Below are 20094 nucleotides of genomic sequence, written 5' to 3'. Positions count from 1 at the left end.
TCAGCCGGCGTATTTGCCGGTGGGGCGCTCCGTTTAAAAAAAAATCTTCCCACTGAGAAGAGAAGGGAAAAAAAAGTCGCTGTCCAAGCCTACAGTCGTCGAGTCCGTCCGTTGTAAGTACTTGTCAGGGCAGGCTAAAATACTGGGTCTCGGAAGGTACCTTTGGTCGCCGCTCAACCGCTGTCTCGTCTCGACGGAGAAAACTCTTTCGCTCTCCACCGAAACGGAGCAAAAGCGGAACCGCTTCTGGATTCCAGAACACGGTCGGTAAACGGCTCTGATCCACCGTTTCGCACCATCGAGGGCCAGGAGTCAAGAGCCCTGCTTGCCACTTGCTGACGGAACCTATTGTGTGTTATTTTGGGACAGAGTTCTCCGTTATGTATACCCAGTACAGGTACGGAGTACTTGGTCGGCTGTTGGCTAACAATAGCATACAATACGCTGTCAAAGTACAGGTTACAATGACTAGAGGACATCCAGCATGGTTAAAGCGTTTACTACGATGGAGCCTTCAGTAATCACACTCAGCGTGGCCCAGGTACCGGCAGTACAGTAACAGTACCTTTATCTCTGGCAAAAGTTTGCCAACATTTTGCATAAGCAAATTTGTCTTGGCCAACTCACTCGCAGAAGATTCACAAGCGACGTGGCCGTCACCGCCCAAACACACAATCGGGCTCCTCTGCCACGAGCGAGCTGGCCCTTGCAGGGATGCCAGCACATGCCACGGGGCTCGACATGAGGGAATAATAAATCGGTTCTCCCTCAGTACTCCGTATGTAGGCACCCTTTTTGCCTTATCAGACGGAGGCTGCAGGTACAGAGGATGGCTGGCCCACCTAGGGTTCTGAGTGGCCGTACCGCTCCCCGTCCCACTCACACCCAGGCACTTACAGTATTCAGTGCCAATGCTTCCAACGCAAGCGCCCAGCAAGTTGGGGGCTAGTCAAGGTACACGCACCTGACGCAGTACATTCGCACAGGGACCTGCCCGCACAGTGTGGCCCGAGATGGGGGTGTGGGTGCAGGTGGGCGTGTCGTGGCTTGCGTACCGGTAGAGTCAGGTACAGACCGCACTGGCGCACCACACTAGGCAGACTTCCCGCCCGCGCGAGAAGCAAAGATGGAAGTGTATTACCCCAGCGGCAAACCACAACGAACAGGTACATACTTCCTCTGCACCACGCACGCACACCACACAGACTCTGGCAATCAGCAATGTACTCTGTACGTGGATACAGGACGCTGGAGACCGTTCTGGTCTAGAATCTTGGGACACGACCCACGCCCCGGTACCTAGATGCTTCTTTCAGAATTCTCACCTGGCCTGGGACAACATCACTTATAAAACGGCTCCCCTCCCCCCCGATCTCATCTCGATGCTTTCTTTCTTTCCGTTCAACTTACAATCCTTCTTACACAAGACGTTCCTTCTATCAAGTCTTTTTGACTTTACTTCCTTTGACAGGAACTTATCATTTGCTTCTTCATTCCTTTGAAAGCAAATACCATTTACACCCCTCTCTCTCTCACACACACCAAGATCTCGACGATCAACAACTATCCTTTACAATAAAAAGTCTTTTTACACAAGCTCTTTTTTTTTCGCCAATCAACCAAGATGCACTTCACCAAGACTCTCTTTGGCCTTGCTGCCTCTGCTGCTGCCGTCAACGCCGCCTCTGTCACCTTCTGGACTCTCGACGACGTTGAGCGTACCGTCTACTTCACGCCCAGCGTGAGCCAGGTCGAGATCGAACCCGTGACGGTCAACAACAAGCAGAACACCACCGTCCAGTTCCCCGACCAGTACATCGGCAACTTCTACGCCGTCAAGTCGGGCGAGGAGAACAAGCCTGGTATGCTGGGCGAGGTCGCCTTTGGTGGCTGGAACGGCCTGACCTACTTCGACGTCTCGGCCATTGTCACCCCCACGGACCACGACAACGTTAAGCAGATGTGGCCTGTCGGTGCGGTTACCCCCATGTCCGGCTGCGAGAACTTCCCTTGCGACAACGCCTACTGGGCTCCGGATGATGTCCAGACCAAGACCACCCCCTCTGTTGACCTCTTCACCACCCTGGGTTCCGGCAGCACCGGCTACTCCTTTGCTTAAGTAGTTGTACACTACATGTGTGCCTGAGCAACTAGGGACAGATGGAAGCTTCTTGCGTACAGGATATATAGTCGGCTAGTCGACTTTGCGCAATACTTCAGTGGAGTGAGTGGCATCAGGACCACGCCTCGGTGGTTTTTTTTTTTTGCAACCTTGCGCAGTGCGCCAAAGCATAAAAGTAAAATTTTATCGCTTATGAATTTAGAAGTGTCTTTCTCTTCTCACAAGAAAAAGGCAAGAAAGAGATACCCCATGGGAAGGAAACAAATGGATTTTTATGACATAGAAAGGTACCAGGCGCTGTATGGAAGGGGAAAAAATACAGTTCTAGGACGGAAAGGGGCGCATATCAAGGCAAAAACATTTGTCTTTTTTGTGAGTGCCTTTCTGGACAAGATAGAAAAAAACAGAGTTTATTACTCTACAAAAAAGGGATTTGGGATTATTCGCTTATAGAACTGCATTTCTGCAAATACTCTTCACATGTACATAGTTTTCTTGAGATGAAACACTCGCCTATTAGGATCGAACAGAATGGACATTTTTTCTTTCCTAGCAACCATGACAATGCTTTTCATTGATTTCTCTTACATCAATGTGACTTTTTTCATGCGGTTTGTCTTTGTCTACTCTTCTTTTTTCGTTTACCATTCACCTTTTAGTTTCTCTTTTTCTTTCCTTTCACCTTTTTGACTGGTCCTTTTGGTCGAGAAAGCTTAAAACCTGGGCCCAGCTTGTTTGTCTCTTTGGGAAAGAAGGAACGACTTGGGCAATTGTCCACAACTGGACCTGGAGGATCCTGTCCAGAAAGGGTGAGGGGGGAAAGAGACCAGAGGGCCCAGGGGGGGGGGGGGGGGGGGCAGCTTGCGCGGCCTGTTCAGGTACTTGTGCCAGCCAGGGTTGGGCTGCTACTTGCTTGCTTAGGCGAGTAACCTGTACAGATAGATTACTTACTCCGTACATGGTTTTGCTTTCTCCGCGCAGGCGGCTGGGTCTGTCATTTGAGTTCTTTGGGTTTTTTTTTGGGGGGGGGGGGGGGGGGGGGGGGTGCGGGGATGGAGAAACTGGTGTGAGTGTGAGTGTGAGTGGTTGATGGTGGGCAGATGGCTCTCAAGTGTGGTGTCGCGACGACTGATGTGTAGGTACGTCGGTAGGGACGAGTCAACATGCAGTTAGGGCACCGAACAAAGTACCTATTTGCCTTGAGGCAGGCCAAAAAGGTACTTGTTTTGTGTACTCTTTTACTGCCTAGCACGTCTTTTTTACCTTTGCTTTCTTTGAAAAAGAAACTTCTGAGAATTCTTTAAAAATTCTTTCTAACAAAGGAACAACTGTGATTGGTCAAACGGGTACAATAGCCAGCCCTCCTCTGTCTGTCCCCCCCTCCCCCCTTCACAGACACGAGTCAACAACGAGCAAACCATACTGAGCATGTGTTTCCAGGTACAAATGGGGAAGAGCAAAGGGGGGGGGGGCCTTGTCCGGCGTATTCCGTTTTATCCGTTTAGTAATAAGTAAGGGCGGGAAAGGAAAAAAAAAAAAGAGCACTAGCAACGTTGGCTGGCGATTGGCTGCATTGTTCGTTAGTGGCTTACCGCTAACCGCCCCCCTTTTCTCCTTCGTTGCCTCATCCCCTTGGCCGTGCGAAACGGTACCTTGCAGACCAAAAACGGAGAATTCCCCTGGGCGCGTCCCTTCCCCTCCCTTGCCCTGGGGCTTGTTTGCGCCCCTTCAGCCCCCCTCCCTCCCTCCCCTTGACAGATACTTACGTGGACCTGCTCGAAACGCAAACGCCAAGCCGACACAGTGTTTTGACGGTCCGAAGCTCGGGTGCCTGAAAGTCGCTCGCTTGGCTTTGGGTTTGGGACCGACTAGAACCGGCAACTGCGCTCCGGGTCGCAACTCCCGTGGCAGGGGGGCATTCTGTTCTCAGCATCCTGGTTTCCCTCGAGCGACCAGGGCCCGTTGGCAAAAAAAAAAAAAAAAAAAAAAAAGAGAGAAAAAGAGAAAAAACTCTATTGCATCGTTCTCGTCTCTTTTTTTCTTTTCTTTTTACTAATTTTTCCTTTCATTTATTATGCAGCCGAAAGAGAACATTGGTCAGCGTTGACCGCCACACCACCAATTAATATCTACTCTACGGATACTGAGTACCATATTGCGCAAGCTGACCAGGCTGCGCAGAGGAATGCGCCATTTTTTGCTGGTTTCAACTCGTTTCGAAAGAATCACGAAGGACAAAAAAGGAAGAAAAAACGGGAGAAAAAAACTAGCAACTCGTGCGACTCTGTCGTCCTGGGTACTTCCCCAGTCAAAAGTGTGTAGCGTTACATGAACTCTGGGGATTGTGCACAGGATATAAGCCTGTCTGTCCGTCTTGTCTGTGCTCTTTTTCTTCCCGATGGCGGGCAGCTGTGGAGGTACTACAGTCTGGAAGAGGCCTCACGCCCGATACGAGAAGACCTGCTATGTACCGATACATGCATGCATATTCTTGCTGTTGTGCAGCCCAGCTCGCCTCAAAGTACGCCAGCCCATGATGCCATGAGCATGTTCTTTTCGTAGACGTGATTTCTACATTACGTGATGGCCAGACATTACCGGCAAATCAATATTAATAATGAAAAAAACAAAAATTAAAAAATCAACAATTTGCAAGCCACCACATTGCCCCGTAGCCCGCAATGGTGTTGCCAACACAGTGCCTCACAGTACGGCGCATACAGTTCGCACACAGTTCCGGAACTCGACGACGGCGCACATCTCACACACCAGTACCACCACCATCTTCACCATCACCCTCCCCCTCCACTACGCAGCTCCGCTGCAAGACGCAATCCTAATAGAATGCGTCATATTTACAATATATTGACCCGGTACTGCGGGCCAAAAAAAAGAACCATCAAAAACCCCGCCAGTGTCCCCCCCCCCCCCCCCCTCTGTGGCCTCCCATCCTCCCTCCCTCCATCAGGAACAAGAAAAACAAATCATAGTCATACATCCACCACATACCATTCGCCTCTCAGCACGAGAAAAACGACTCTCTGCTGATCACTGAATTCTAGACCGCCCATGCTGCCAGCTCCGGTCGGTGGGGCCTATGACACTCTTGACTTTTTTTTTCTTTCTTTTTTCTTTTTCCTTGTTGGGCCAGCTCATAAGTAAGTAAGTAGTTGCTTGGAACCAATGTACCTTTTGGCCTACCAATGGTGTTTGTTGTAAAAATCGCCGAGCGCCTCGCGTGCTGGGGCAGGCTTGGAGCCGTGTGGGAGAGAGAACACGCAAAGTACCTCGTAAACCTACGCATGGTACGTATCACCCGCTGAATTGCTGGCCATCCTAAATATGTGGTGGTCTGGTTGCTCATCTTTTCCCCTTGCGAGCTTTTGCTACGAGTCGGCGACTGTAGCGCACGCCATGTTTGCTCCCATACCTTTTTTCTTCGTAGAAGCTTGCAGTCAGGATCATGAACTGTCAGCCGCGTAAACTTGCTAGACATGGCCTGCTTGATATCCGGATGACGAATCCTTATTGTGCCATGTCCTTGTCAGGTATGATTTGGATTCGCACAAGTTGTACAACGTACAAGTCGAGTCTGGCCTTCAAACCATCTTTTCGAGCATGCTTGTGACGTCTCTGCCGGTCCAGCGGTACCAACTTTCACGTCCCAACGACCCTAGCTCGAGACTGGCAAATGTAGTCTTCGATCCTTCGCAATCAGTGATGATTTCTGTTGGCGTGAACATACGCGGACTCTTTCGTTCTAGATGTGATAACCTGAGAGCAGAGGTCGGTCGCAAAATGGGCAACGACCTTGATGTGAACCATGTCTCTCATGTCATGCAAGCTGGGCTAGACTTGACACATCATGGCTTGACTGCATGGCTACCCCGATGAATCAATCAGGCGCTTGACAACTTCTTTGCACAATATCCCGTCACTCAGTAACGTTGCGTATTACAATCGCGTTAAAGCTTCAGGTTACTGCCAACCCTAGATTTGCCCCAGCCACAGCCATGAATCCAGATGTTGCCAAGCAACCTTGCTGAGATTCGGCGGGAATTTGACCGCCTACATAGTTTCACTTTGGAAGATATCCGGGATCTCTAATTCCAGCTTTATAACGCTTCGCTAGCATCATCATGTCATGCGTTCTCGGGCAAGAGATAAGAATCGCGTCAACGTCTACTACAATTTACGAGCCTTATAGCCCAAGAACCACAACGCCCAGAAAATTGCGCAGTGTAAGAACATATTAAATTGGTCCTTAATGGCGTTCCGGCTCACAAGTCATGCTGTTTCGTTGTATGCGTTACCTCTGGCGAGTGTTAGGGGCCACAGTAAGGTAGTCTTTCCCAACCCGTCCGTGACAGAATATGTTTTGCCAAGCATGTCACAGATCGTTCCAATTATTGCTTACATGGAAAAAAAAGCTTTGGAAGAGAGCGTTCCTGCACTCGATTGTGAAAGACCCCGGATTCCATGTATACGGACTGGCCGTAATTTGGAGAGCATGACTCACAAACCTCTGCGCGACCGAGGTCGAGTGTCTGTGTACAACAACAACAACAACAAGTCATCATGCAAAATGATGCGCATAGTGAGTATCGCTTGACACTACATCATGCCCAGATTTGTACTCCAGGTGATGGAGTGTCGTCCTGACCAGTATCAGTAGATACAAAAGATGTGCTGCGAGTCAATCGAGTAATGCGGGCCATGTTTTACTCAGATGCAACGATAAGAGGATTAAAGACTTGAACCACGCAAGGGTGAAATTAAGTTAATTATATTCTGGAGTTCAACCTCCAGAATCCATCTGTGGCGTTTCAATGGTTGTATCCTGCACATTGCGCCGCAATATCTTCGATGCATCGCCTGTCGCCTGTCGCCCTGCAAGATGCACCGCCCATATGGCCTCACAAGATGCATGTACTGACTTGATCTTCTACAAAAGGAATAAACAAAGCTACTCTTACGGTAATTCGCGCGTGTAGTGGGCGCAGATCAATCCCGAGTTGATATGAAAGACCTAGCTCGCGGAGGTGTCTCCTGCCGCTGCGTCCTGTATTGGCAGGCAGTGGGAATGAATGATTTACTAGAAGCGGCAAGGACAAGCGCGAGTAAAGAGTCTCATCGGAGACACGGAAAGGTAACAAGAGGAGGCCGAGGCTCAATGTTTTGACCAGTAACCATCATTACACTACCGGATTGTTGTACTCTTGGCCCGTCTCTTCTGCCACAAGACGCAACCGCCAAGGAATCAGGGACCGTCTCGGCAAAGACTACTCAGCCGACATCAGACAAAGCTGTTTTACGTCTCGCCGTGTACATGCGCAAGAGGCTTTTCGCCAACAAATTCGAAGCGGCACGTATTGCCGTCCGAGGAAAAGAAAAGAAAAAGCACAGACCAGCTCCGAGTCAGCTCAATTCTCGGGTACCTGACGGCCTTTCCATTGGGGGCGTCATTTTTCTCATCGGTGGGCAACTCTTGAAACACGTAACGTTTTGGACAGACCATGACAAGATGGCACATTGGATCTACTTACAGTTCGGCGCTTCGAACTTCGCACTGTCTCGCACTGTTAGGATCGCGAGCAGCAGGGCCATGTGTCAGAGTGCCAACCAAGGAGGGGGGCCTGTCGGTCGACAAAAAGAAAAACCTTTGAAAAAGGCGCATGGCAACGATTGTCTAAACTGTTTTTTTTAGGCCGCCGCGGTAGCTTTTGAGACAGACAGTGCCTCAAGTCAGCGGCCCCAAAGTAGTGCCCAAGGTCGATGCTGGATGTCACTACGTGGCCAACCTCGCTGGCAGCTTGACGAACCTCTGAGCAAGTAAAAAAAAAAAAAGGCCAGATATCCAAAGAACTTCGCCGAGTGTGACCTGGAGAAGCTGGTCGCCGTCCTCGACAATCCCTCCCGCCCAATGTGCTGACAGCAGGCACGGCGTGGCAAGGCGTAGGATCACAGACGCACCGTGGCACATCGTCCCACGAAGAAGTGGTACCCGGATGACTCGAAAGGAAAGTCATCTTAGGCACACCTGTACACAGTTGGGCTTTGCTTTCCAGCATACGCATTTTTCTCGTTGGGGTGATGGTGTCTGCCCCGTCCAACGCTGGTTATGTCTTTGAAATTGTCCTTTCTCTTTCCTCTGCTCGCATCCATGCCACGCAACGCAGACTGTGGCGGTGAGCCAGACCGGGCCAACGCGGTTCATCAGTTGGCATTTGGTCGCGTTCTCACAAACACACAGTGACTCGTTTTTTTTTCTCCAATACGCAGGTACTAGTTCAACATGTATGTATATAGCTACACCATCAACTCTCAGTCGTCTCAAGCTTGCCTAGTACGCCCTATACTCGTCTACTGCTGTCGGCCTATATTACATAGTACGCCATCGCCAGCGCCTCATTGCGCGTGTTCCAGCCCAGCGCTACACATCTCACTCACCGCTGTCTTTTTTGCTTTTCATGTCTACATTGTCCTTGGCTGGTGGCTCAGGCGGATCCTCCTCAACAGACTCCGTCTGTTCGTCGTTGGTGGCTGCATCCGTCTTTGCCTCGTCCTGGATGGTCCTTTCTTCTGACTTCGTGTCTTTAGCTGGTATTGTGGGAGCTGTCGCTGTTTCCGGCGCAATTGCCTTGCCCATGACGATAGTCGTCAGGTACTCGCCAGCATCGCCGAACCCGTCAAGGCTTCCGAGTGTGCTATTGAACAATTCGACATCTCGGAGCATGCTTCAGTAGTATTAGTATAACAGTCTTGATGAATAAGATCTTCACAAACCTTTGTTGCCCGGCCTTGCTCTTCACATCTGCATCCCTGAATGCCGACCCAAGTTGCTCTTTGTAACCGCTAAACACGGGAACCATGATGTTTTGAACCTCACTCTCGGGCAGGTGTTTTGTAAGGACCTTGTAGAGTGTTGCCGTTTCCTTGACCAACGTTTCCATGTACGCATGCGCGTTCACACCTTCGTCATCCTTCTGCCACTGAATCGTCTTCATACCTTTAGAGTGGAGCGTGGCACGACCGTTCATGATCTCGACCATCTTTTGGTGAATGTTGCCTTGATGCTCTTGTAAAACTCTCCGAAGCTTGTCAAACTCGCCCATTAGCGCAGACATGCCTGCGGCGGACCCGGCATGGCGGCGGACGAATTCACGAACGTGTGGCATCAGCGTCGCCATTAATGACAGGGCTTGTGACGCGAGAGCTAGATGCTTCGTGGTAATGTTCTTCAGTCCTGCGGTTTTCGTAGCTCCAGCACCCAGAATGAGCTGTGTGCATCGCGAGTTGAAGAGCTGAAGGTACGCGATCAAAGAGGCTGCAATGTCCATAGTCATGGAAGGAATGCCTGCAATCAAGTGTAGGAAACGTTCCAAACCTTGCAGGCAGATGATGGCCGAGTTGGGAAGAATAAACTTCTCAGATTCGATGACAGCGGGACGTGCCCTTTCCTTCTCGCCGGCCCCCTTCTCTTTCTCTTTTTCTACTGATTCTTCCTCCAGTCTGAGTTTGAGAAGCTCCATTGCCGGCACCCACAGCTTGTTTCCGCCACCCCATGACTCGGCATCGTGCGTGCTGCATTCTAAAATCTCTCCAAGCTGTCTGGTAAGTTTCTCATTAAAGTCCTTGGCGGTCCATTTGTCCGCTTCCATGCCTTGCGCCAGTGTTTGCATTTCGGCGTTCTGATGCCTCTGGACAAATTCTTTGATGTGGCTGTTGACAACATTCTTCAGTGGCGTACCACTTCGCCCGGAAATAGCTTCACATTCGTTTGCAAAGTACAAGTTAAGCGTAAAGTACCGCAGAAACATGTCCAGTGGAAGATCCGTTGCCTGTTCTGTGCGAACCTTCAGAACCTTGACTATCTTGTCATTCGCAATATCAACGCCCTGCGCTAGCAAATTCGTCACATCCAATGCCTTGTGCAGCTCCTCCTGTATCTCGAATGCAGCGGAAGCTGCCGGCCCTGGTCGTGGACTGCCCAGCGGCGATCGCACTGTGGGAGATTTGATCTCATCCCCATTTGACGTGTCTGCGAGAGAGGATGCGATATCCAAGAGCACCTTGACTTGTGTAGAGAGTCTCCTCAGTGTCTCCGTGACATTGACGTATATCTTCTTCAGCAAATCCTCTGCATCTTCAGGTTCTAGCGCACGCAGATTGCGAGCGAGGTTGGTTGATTTCTCATGACTTGACAGATGTTTTCCGCCACCGGCTGTCGAGACTGATACGAGTGACATATTATCATCTTCGCTTGAACTTGGCAGAGGTCGTCGAATGAGATTTCGAATTTCCTTCAATGCAGCATCTTTATATACCAGAGCTGCAGTGCTGACATGCTTAGCTCGAGATAAACCAGCCATGACCGGAAGTAATTTTGCTTTCAAATCCTCTGTTGCCGTCAGATATGTAGGAAATATGGAAGGTGAGCGAGAATGCCCTCCCCTTGTTCGTGAAGCCGCATTATCCCACCGCAGAAGTATATCAGCAGTCGACACTGATTCAACATGCCGCCGTAGATCTGCAAACAGAATAGTAGTAAATTTCAATTCATATGCCTTTCCAATCCTGAATCGTAGCGTATTGAGGTCAGCATCAATACTCTGAAGTGCTGCAACACCCCTCAAGTCCAGTAGTGTCAGTCCGCTCTCCATCGGTCCATCGCAATCTCCTGAGATGAGCTTCTCTAGGTCATCTATGCTGTTGAGCGCCTTATCCACTTCTCCCTCAGCTACCAACGTTTCGCATGCAGCCAAACCTTCAGCGACTTGGCGTAGCTGTTCGACGGCGTCGCGCAACTCTTGCAAGTTTTGTTCTCGCCTTCGTTTCTGAACTGCCTCCAAGCCGCTAGTAGCAACTTCTTCATCTAGAGACTCTAGCTCTTGTCTCAGCAATTTGATTCGATCAACAGAATCGGCCGCTTCAGAATGGAGCTCTTTCAAGGATCCAAGCGCTGTGAAAAATGTCGTTGAGGCAGTTGATATAGAATTGATGAGATGAACTTCTATAGTGTCCATGTACCATGAAAGCTTCTCCTGCAGAATAGCATTGGTAGCGAGTGCCTTTCGAGGAGCCGCGCTATCGCTTTTTGACCTGCCCTCAGCCGGTTTAATAACTTCGGATCGTTCGCTGACAATATCGAACGTTCTGGGGTTCTCCAGATGGAAATCTTCGTCAAAGTATACTGTTGGAATAGTGGATAGTGGCGGCGGCCCCTGAGGCATTTTTCGACTGAAGCTTATACTTGGTTTCCGGGATGGACTAGGTGCTTCGATAGAAGCGAGTGAGGATATCGACGAGGTAGAGCCGCGCCTTGGTGGCCGTGACCTAGTTGGCCGCAAGTAACCATCCGCAGGTTCGCTCTGCTCTTCATTTCTGGAAGGGCGACCGGAAGCAGCCACATCCTCGTCATTTTCCTGAATGCGACGAAGTTGCTCATAGAGGGCACCAACTTGCGAGAGATATGGCGTGAAGTCTTCGGCATCAACATGGGGAATGTTCGTTAGTGTTACAGGTGGTATGTCTCGCGCTGTCGGGGGTTTGTGAGCGCTGGATGTCGGCGCTGTTGTATAAGGTTGGAAACCGGTTCGTACGATTGGGGGCTGTAGCAAGGTCGAGATGGCTTTGGATGGTTAGCATTGCAGCTGGAAAGCTGGGCGGATCAGAGCAAACCATTTTGACCCGATTCGTAAACCGAAAGGCTGCCACCACCGACTGAAGGATACAAGCCGCCAATGGAGTGAATGGAGCTCGCTGTCGATCCCCGCCTTGAAGCGGGCTTATTCCTGTCCCACAAGCTGTCAGGTACGTGGTTGTTTATTGTATCGCAAGGCTGTCTGGGAACTTACCTGTGGAATGGGTAATCTGCCCGGACGCCCGGCGATAGCGGCGACAAGCTATCGACAGACTTGCCGGCGTTGGGCGCGGAAAACATTCTGGTAAGCTGAACCCCAAAGGAGGATGAAGCCAGCTAACAGGAGTTGTTGTATGTACTGAATAATTTATCTGGGTATCATCGCCGTGAGGATATTCTGCTGGTTATCAAGTATGGTTAAAATTGAGACTGTGGTCCAGATAAGAATAGTATTAGATGGGTGAAGTGGCAAGTGATGCACCAGTCGTAGTCATTGTCGCAAGCCAAGCAGCGCCAGAGCCAAACGGCCACGACGTGTACATTCGGCGAGTGGTCACGGAGCTCACTCTGTTCAGCGGAGCCTCGCAGCACCGATACCCGAAGAATCCCCGCTTGTTACACGTGATGGCTATGCAACAGCGTTGTTGAGTGGCGCACCTCTCCGTACCAGCCACATGCAGCTAATGCAACCACTTTAAGTCGCGTGTCGCGTCGCCTGAAGTTACGCGCTCTACAAGTAAATTGTCCCCTCCCTTCGACACTGTGGACTTTTGCAACCCCTCCATCAACCACGCTCACGGTCCCAAAGTTCTAGTTTGCGGCATTCGCGTTCTGCAAATCGAGCAAGCTGCCCATCATGGATGTACAATCTGTATATTCAACACACGTATATGAACCCAGTGTCGCGGAAACTGGTGATACTAGGATACAAATCCAAACTCAGCTCGAGACCTTTGTTCTCGACTTTCGTCTCGACAATAACTTCATTTATCGGTACATAGCCACTGCCGTCATTTCAGCACATTGGCTAACAGTGACTCAGTGATCAACTTCGCGAAAATGCTCTTGTGCAAAAGTATTACTGCGATGTCAACATCAACCATCTCATTAATTTCAACGAAGAGCTGGCACACAAGCTTGCCTCTGAACCAGCTGAGATCATTCCTCTGGTAAGACTTCCGCACGAGACTCATCACATCCTTTTCTTACACACCATTTAGTTCGAGAATGCTTTGAAAAAGTGCTCTCACCGGATCCTCTTTCCTCATGACCGCGATGTCAAGCTTCCCGAGCATCAGCTACTGCTTCACTCCGACGCCGAGGACGTTTCCATCCGTAACCTCGACTCAATGACCATTGCTCGGCTGGTCCGAGTTCCCGGTATTGTTATTGGCGCTTCTGTGATGTCTTCCAAGGCCACAGAACTGCATCTGCAGTGCCGTAACTGCCAGCATCACCAAGCTATACCTATTCTTGGAGGCTTTACAGGCGTCGCCCTTCCACGCCAGTGCTCCCGCAAAAGAGTTCCGAACGACCCGACTCCCAAGTGTCCTCTAGATCCATATTTTGTCATGCATGAAAAATCGATATTTGTCGATCAGCAGGTCATCAAGCTTCAGGAAGCACCAGATCAGGTTCCTGTCGGCGAACTTCCTCGGCATGTGCTCATTTCTGCGGACCGCTACCTCACAAACCGGGTTGTTCCTGGCTCACGGTGTACAGTTATGGGGATATTTTCGATTTACCAGAACAAAGGCTCCAAGAATTCCGCTACGGGTGGCGCTGTCGCTATTCGTACACCATACCTGCGCGCGGTCGGTATTCAGACGAGTTCTGACCAACTAAAGGGATACACCAACTATACGGAAGAGGAGGAGCAGGAGTTTTTGGAGATGAGTCGTCGTCCAGATATATACAATGTCATGGCCGAATGCATTGCACCCTCCATTTATGGCAACAAAGACATCAAGAAGGCCATTCTTTGCCTTCTCCTCGGGGGTTCTAAGAAGATGTTACCCGATGGAGCTAAGCTAAGAGGTGACATCAATGTCCTTTTGCTTGGTGATCCCGGTACGGCCAAGTCTCAGCTACTCAAGTTTGTTTCCAAGGCTGCGCCAATTTCCATTTACACATCCGGCAAGGGCTCATCCGCCGCTGGTCTCACAGCATCTGTCCAGCGAGACCAGTCAACGCGCGAATTTTACCTGGAAGGCGGTGCCATGGTACTGGCTGATGGCGGAGTTGTCTGTATCGACGAGTTTGACAAGATGCGTGATGAGGATCGCGTGGCTATCCATGAAGCCATGGAGCAACAGACCATCTCGATCGCCAAGGCTGGCATTACAACCATTCTTAATGCTAGGACGTCGGTCCTGGCGGCAGCAAACCCCATATTTGGTCGCTATGATGACATGAAAACCCCTGGAGAAAACATTGATTTCCAGACGACCATCCTGTCTCGTTTCGATATGATCTTCATTGTGAAAGACGACCATAGTAGAGAAAAGGACGTCAATATTGCCAAACACGTCATGGGTATCCATATGGACAGCCGCGGTGTTGAGGAAATTGTCGAGTCAGAGATCCCCGTCGATAAAATGAGAAGATATATCTCCTATTGCAGAAGGTCAGTATTTGCCTTACCCCTTTCTACTCCCATTCACGTCTAACAATTTCTTAGCCGTTGTGCTCCTCGCCTTAGTCCGGAAGCTGCCGAGAAGCTGTCTTCGCACTTCGTCTCCATCCGACGCCAGGTTCACGCAGCCGAAATCGAAGCCAACACACGCTCTTCTATCCCAATTACTGTCCGTCAACTCGAGGCTATTGTTCGTATCACGGAGTCTCTAGCAAAGCTTACACTTTCGCCTGTTGCCACTGAGGCGCACGTCGATGAAGCCATCCGTCTCTTCCTTTGCTCAACTATGGACGCTGTTAATCAAGGCAGCAATCAAGGTAGCCGCGAGCTCAACGACGAGGTCAACCGCGTTGAAGCTGAACTGAAGCGCCGACTACCTATTGGCTGGAGCACCAGCCTTGCCACTTTGCGTCGCGAAATGGTGGAAGGCAAGGGCTACAGTGAGCAAGCTATGAATAGAGCACTTATGTACATGGAGAGGAGGGAAACGATTGTCTTCAGAAATCAGGGCGCCCAGGTCCACCGCAATGGTGCTTAATCAATATGTATGACGACCGTTTATTTATTTGGTTTAAGGGGAATGATGGTATCTTTTGGAGTTGGTAATGCAAATGAGGACAACGCGATATGACGAAAGCTTCCGAATGGAAACGGTCTGCTTGCCAAAGAGTATCTACTCAAACACTAAAGATGCAAGATGAATTATTGTTTTATTTTATTATTCAATAATTTACGTATAATTGGCCACTGCTCGAGGCTAGGCCGCCGGCATCAATTCCAACCCCAAAAGTCTTCATCGTTCAGAGGCTGTCGAGTCCTCTGTTTGAGCATTTTCAAGTCTCTTAGCCTCTGCATCTTTCCATTGTTTATCAGACATGTGGAAATACTGTGCCAGTCCGGTGAAGACGGCCCAAATCTCGCCAGATATGGCCATGTGCATGAGCTCCGCGCCTAGCAAGTGGACTACCGCGCGCCACGACAACTCACTAAGAGGATTTGGCACATATATGTCGTCGCATGGTAAGCCGTGCGAGAGCCTGTGGCAGCGTGCCATAAGCCTCAACGCGGTTGCCTCGTACGCCGCCATCATCAATCTTAGAGTTGTATCTGAGTACATGTTGGCGGCCAACAGCGCAGGTAGCTGCGTGAGCAAAGTATCCAGGTAGAGGGGTTGAGCGTCGCTTCTTGCATCGGTTGCCTGGCTAGGACGTAACTCTGCAGACCACAGCCCAGGCGGCGCATCTGGGCTAGCTTCAGTGGCCTCGACGTCGAAGCTGATTAGCGTGGTGTTAACCCGTTCATTATCGTCTTCGTCGGTCGCATATTCATCCTCCCGGTTCATATACGAATCTGCGTGAACCTCGTGAGGTTGTGCAGTTTCTGTATTCGCCTCATGCCCATCGAGCATCAAATTTGAGTCTTCCAAGGCATTTGGCAATTGTTCAATTGTTGCTTCATCAGGCAAATGCAAGGGAGTATCTTCTGCGGGTGGAGTAGGCGGTGCTGGTGGCGGAGGTATTCTGCGGCCTCGGAAAGCGGTACTTGGAAGCCAACTGAATATCTTTGACCAAACCTCGGGCTGCAAGTCTCTGGCAACCCGAAGGACCATAATCCAAAGCAGGAAGGGGGTTGCATTGATGATCACATTACCAGACCAGCAGAGCAGAGAGATTGGACCAAATCCTTCCAACGGCGGCGGTGCAGGGATTGGTGAGTCTTCTGTGAATGGGATGAAATATGACGGGCGCGGCAGCCATCGGTCAGCTGGAATCAAGCCAAGTCGCTGCATGGATGCAAAATATTTTAGATGAGTTCGAAAATATGACCACACGTCAAGCAAACTGAGAATCATCAGCAAGTATCCTAGAGAAGTTTAATGTAGATCTTACATGCGGCGCGCCACAAGCTTTTCTCTATCACCGAGCCATACTCGAAACAAGGCACGGTCAACATAGTTGGTGAAGAGCCCAGCCGCTGCTCCGGGAATAACGTCTCGCTTCCATGAGAACTCATTCCTTTTCTGCCAGAATTGCCAGTATGGAATTCTCGAATATTCACGGTATACCTACTTGGAATTAGCGCGGTGAAATTTACGAATAAGGGATCCGTACAAGAACACGTTGGCGAATGCCGTGAATACCGAAGAGCCCTACCATTTCCATGGCGCGTCTGGCGTGTGAGTCGAGCTGTCGACCGATGTCTTCCTCATATGCGTCATGTCTCCTTTGCAACTCTGCTTCAGGGCTTTTATTTGGATTTTCTGGCTCCGCAACACCAATCACCAACATGACCTCATTGTGTGATCTCACAATCTCCCGGTTGATTCTCTTAGTATCCGGGTTGATAGGACGTCCTCTTTGATCATATTGCTGTGGTGGATGACGGGGGTCTTCTGGACCTTCACCTGGTATAACATCATCGTACGGTGACCGACCCTTGAATCACGTTAGAAGGTCATGCGCTCCCGCGCCTGCTCACTTCGTAGGCGTCTCACCAAAGCTTGGGCAGTTAGTGGGCCCTGCATACCCATGACGAAGTATTTCTAATGTGCGTCGTATTTTATGTATTCTGACACGAGAATATCATGAGGTATTAATTTGCGACAGGGCGGTAAGCATCTTGATGCGTGCGATATGTTTCATTCCTTGACCAGATGATGTGAGTGTGTTGGACGAGGCCTTCATGTGGAAACAATAAGTACCTACTTACCACCAGCATTCAAGCGCGCCCATCAAGAGAGTGGGTCGCGTCTTATCTTATCGTGCTCTCCAAAAAAAAATTCCCCAATCGCTTGACCAGATGCATCTGCATTTTGTAAATGCCATCACCAGGAAAATATGGCAACAAAACAACCTTTGAAAACGACGTTCAACGTCGATCGCGTACTTCGTCCCATATTCACGGGCGGATCTGTGTCACTTGATAATGATGCCCAAATCCTGGCCACCACAATTGGCGAGGACGCCATTCTCACAAACCCCACCAACGGTCGACATCTTAGTGAAATTGAAGGAGTACGTTCATGGAAGCCTGCCACAGCGGAAGGTTTTGTTGCTAATGCCATAAAAAGGATGGAGAGCTTATTTCAACACTTACTCGTGGGTAAAAGCAACGTCTTGTCATGAAAATACTTTGCTAACGTTTGCAAGTGACACCGTCTGGTTCACACCTCATTATCTGCTCTCGATCTCTTTCTATGAGGATATTCTCGCTCAAAAAGTCAGCGGATGGAAGCGCAATTGAATCATCTCTTATTCGAACTCTCAAGCCTCACGGTACACCGGTTGTAGTGCTTGCCGTCGACAGAACAAGTACACTTCTAGCTTCGGGCGGCACGGACGGCACGATCAAAGTCTGGGACATTTCTGGGGGATATGTCACACATACATTCCGCGGTCCTTCTGTTCTCTTATCGGCCCTGCACTTTTTCGACGTTTCTTCGCGATCTCAGGACGTTGGGCGTACACGCAAGGGGAAAGGCCAATCCCAGGACAACAGCGGGGAAGATGACACAAACACTGCTAGCTTCAGGCTCATATCTGGAAGCCAGGATGGGAAAGTAAAAGTCTGGGATTTGAATAAGCGGACATGCATCGCAAATCTCGACTCGCATGTCTCTGACGTCCAAGGACTAGACTATTGTCCTACACAACAAGCCATCGTAACCGCTAGTCGAGACAAGACACTTATTTGGTGGGATGCCAAGTCTTGGAAGATCCGCAAGGTTGTGCCCTGCTTAGAGCTTGTCGAGGCTGCCGGTTTCCTTGACGATGGAAACTTGACGTATTCGGCTGGCGCTAGTGGCTGTCTTCGTATCTGGGATACTGACACAGGCAAAGAATTGACGCCGAAGCAAGCGGAGAAGGGCGAGGAAGAAGCTTTTGTAACTGCCCTTTACAGACCTGGTCTGCCTTTTATTCTTGGTGTTCAAGTGGACCATACGTTGGCTCTTTACAAGCCGCCAACAAAAGTCGAGGCTGCCTCGCTTTCTGCGACTGAGCCTTTTCGCCGCATATCCGGCACCCACGACGACATAATTGATCTTGCCTATGTAATGCCGGATAGCACTTTACTCGCATTGGCAACAAACTCCGAGGATATCAGATTGGTTTCTGTTGTGGAAACCGGCGTGGCCGATACTTCGTCCACCTGGAACGTTGACACTTTACCGTATTTCGGTCAAGATATAGCATTACTGAAGGGGCACGAAGATATCGTTATCTCACTAGATATCGACTGGTCTGGTCACTGGATTGCCACCGGCGCAAAGGACAACACAGCAAAGCTTTGGCGAATTGATCACGCCAATCGATCATATACATGTTGGGCAACCTTCTCGGGTCATGCCGAATCCCTCGGGGCCGTTGGCCTCCCTCACACGCCGCCACAAGAGAAATCCCAGGCATTCCAGGATCCTCTGCTCCACCCCCCAGCCTTCATAATCACGGGCTCCCAGGACCAGACCATCAAGAAGTGGGAGGTACCCCGAAAACCACAGCAACATGGATCAAGGTTAGCTGCCAAGGCCCATTACACTCGCAAGGCTCATGACAAAGACATCAACGCCATCGATGTTCATCACTCTGGAAACTTGTTTGCTTCGGCCTCTCAGGACAAGTCTGTCAAAATCTGGTCTGTTGCTGAGGGCGAGGTGCAAGGCATTCTACGTGGCCACAAGCGAGGTGTGTGGTCAGTACGCTTCTCACCTGCGAACCTGCCCGCGCTGCATAGTGACGATGGCCCCGTAACAGGCAAGGGTGTCGTTCTTACGGGCAGTGGTGACAAGAGTATCAAACTATGGAGTCTGGCTGATTACACCTGCATTCGAACATTTGAGGGGCATTCGAATAGTGTATTGAAGGTGGCATGGCTCAATATGCCTGCAATAGGCGAGCAAAAGAAATCGGTGCAATTTGCTAGTGCTGGCGGCGATGGTCTCGTTAAGGTTTGGGACACCAACTCGGGCGAGACAGAGTGTACGTTGGACAACCACGAAGATAGAGTCTGGGCTGTTGCTGTGCAACCAAAGACCAACATGATTGTCTCTGGAAGTGGTGACTCGACGGTTTCCTTTTGGAAAGATACCACATCAGAGACACAAGCTGCCGCGTCCAAGGCTGCACTCGAGCTGATCGAGCAGGAGCAGGAGCTGCAAAATCACATCCACGCTGGCTCGTACAGAGAAGCCATAACACTAGCATTACAACTGAATCACCCTGGGCGGCTACTTTCTCTATTCACTTCGGTTGTTACAGGAGAGAAGAAGGACGAGGGCAGTTACACCGGCTTGCTAGCCGTGGACGAGGTCCTTGGCAATCTTTCCGACGATCAAATTTTCCTCTTATTACTTCGCTTGCGTGACTGGAACACCAATGCACGCACTGCTCCTGTTGCACAGAGAATTCTTTGGGCTCTGGTACGCAGTTACCCGGCCACCAAGTTCTCCAGCTTGTCTGTCAAAGGAGCCCGCGGACAGCAGAGCCTGAAGGACATACTCCAAGCGTTGAGGGTATACACAGAGAGACACTACAAGCGAATGGAGGATCTGGTGGATGAAAGCTATCTCGTAGAGTATACGTTGCAGGAGATGGATAATCTGGCTCCTGTCGCGGCTGAGGATGAGCTTATGGACGATGCTGTTCGCGTGGCATAATTTTTACGTAGCAGGCTTGGGATATGTACATATTCACCGCC

The 20094-nt window shown here is 50.1% G+C and overlaps 5 protein-coding genes across 5 annotated transcripts; 3 read left to right on the top strand and 2 right to left on the bottom strand.

Moving 5' to 3' along the window:
• Window positions 1-1624: 1624 nt before the first annotated feature.
• On the top strand, window positions 1625-2119 carry V2A60_010043 (uncharacterized protein; the record flags this gene model as incomplete). The annotated part of the gene is made up of 1 exon (XM_083261304.1): window positions 1625-2119. One exon carries the CDS (start codon window positions 1625-1627, stop codon window positions 2117-2119), a length of 495 nt encoding a protein of 164 aa, XP_083117430.1.
• Window positions 2120-8564: 6445 nt separating this feature from the next.
• Window positions 8565-12065, bottom strand: V2A60_010042 (Vps54-like protein-domain-containing protein; the record flags this gene model as incomplete). The annotated part of the gene is made up of 4 exons (XM_083261303.1): window positions 8565-8859; window positions 8909-11753; window positions 11804-11916; window positions 11980-12065. The coding sequence occupies 4 exons, from the start codon at window positions 12063-12065 to the stop codon at window positions 8565-8567; spliced, it is 3339 nt and encodes a 1112-aa protein (XP_083117429.1).
• Window positions 12066-12621: 556 nt separating this feature from the next.
• V2A60_010041 (MCM DNA helicase complex subunit MCM5) lies at window positions 12622-14938 on the top strand (the record flags this gene model as incomplete). The annotated part of the gene is made up of 4 exons (XM_083261302.1): window positions 12622-12758; window positions 12808-12934; window positions 12986-14391; window positions 14446-14938. 4 exons carry the CDS (start codon window positions 12622-12624, stop codon window positions 14936-14938), a joined length of 2163 nt encoding a protein of 720 aa, XP_083117428.1.
• Window positions 14939-15193: 255 nt separating this feature from the next.
• On the bottom strand, window positions 15194-15742 carry V2A60_010040 (uncharacterized protein; the record flags this gene model as incomplete). The annotated part of the gene is made up of 1 exon (XM_083261301.1): window positions 15194-15742. The coding sequence occupies one exon, from the start codon at window positions 15740-15742 to the stop codon at window positions 15194-15196; it is 549 nt and encodes a 182-aa protein (XP_083117427.1).
• Window positions 15743-17237: 1495 nt separating this feature from the next.
• On the top strand, window positions 17238-20053 carry V2A60_010039 (U3 snoRNA-associated protein UTP13; the record flags this gene model as incomplete). Its single annotated transcript, XM_083261300.1, has 3 exons — window positions 17238-17414; window positions 17471-17498; window positions 17550-20053. 3 exons carry the CDS (start codon window positions 17238-17240, stop codon window positions 20051-20053), a joined length of 2709 nt encoding a protein of 902 aa, XP_083117426.1.
• Window positions 20054-20094: the final 41 nt, after the last annotated feature.

This window comes from Cordyceps javanica, chromosome 7 (genome assembly GCF_051103115.1).
Source record: "Cordyceps javanica chromosome 7, complete sequence".
NCBI lineage: Eukaryota > Fungi > Ascomycota > Sordariomycetes > Hypocreales > Cordycipitaceae > Cordyceps > Cordyceps javanica.
This window is presented reverse-complemented; position numbering and strand designations above follow the sequence as displayed.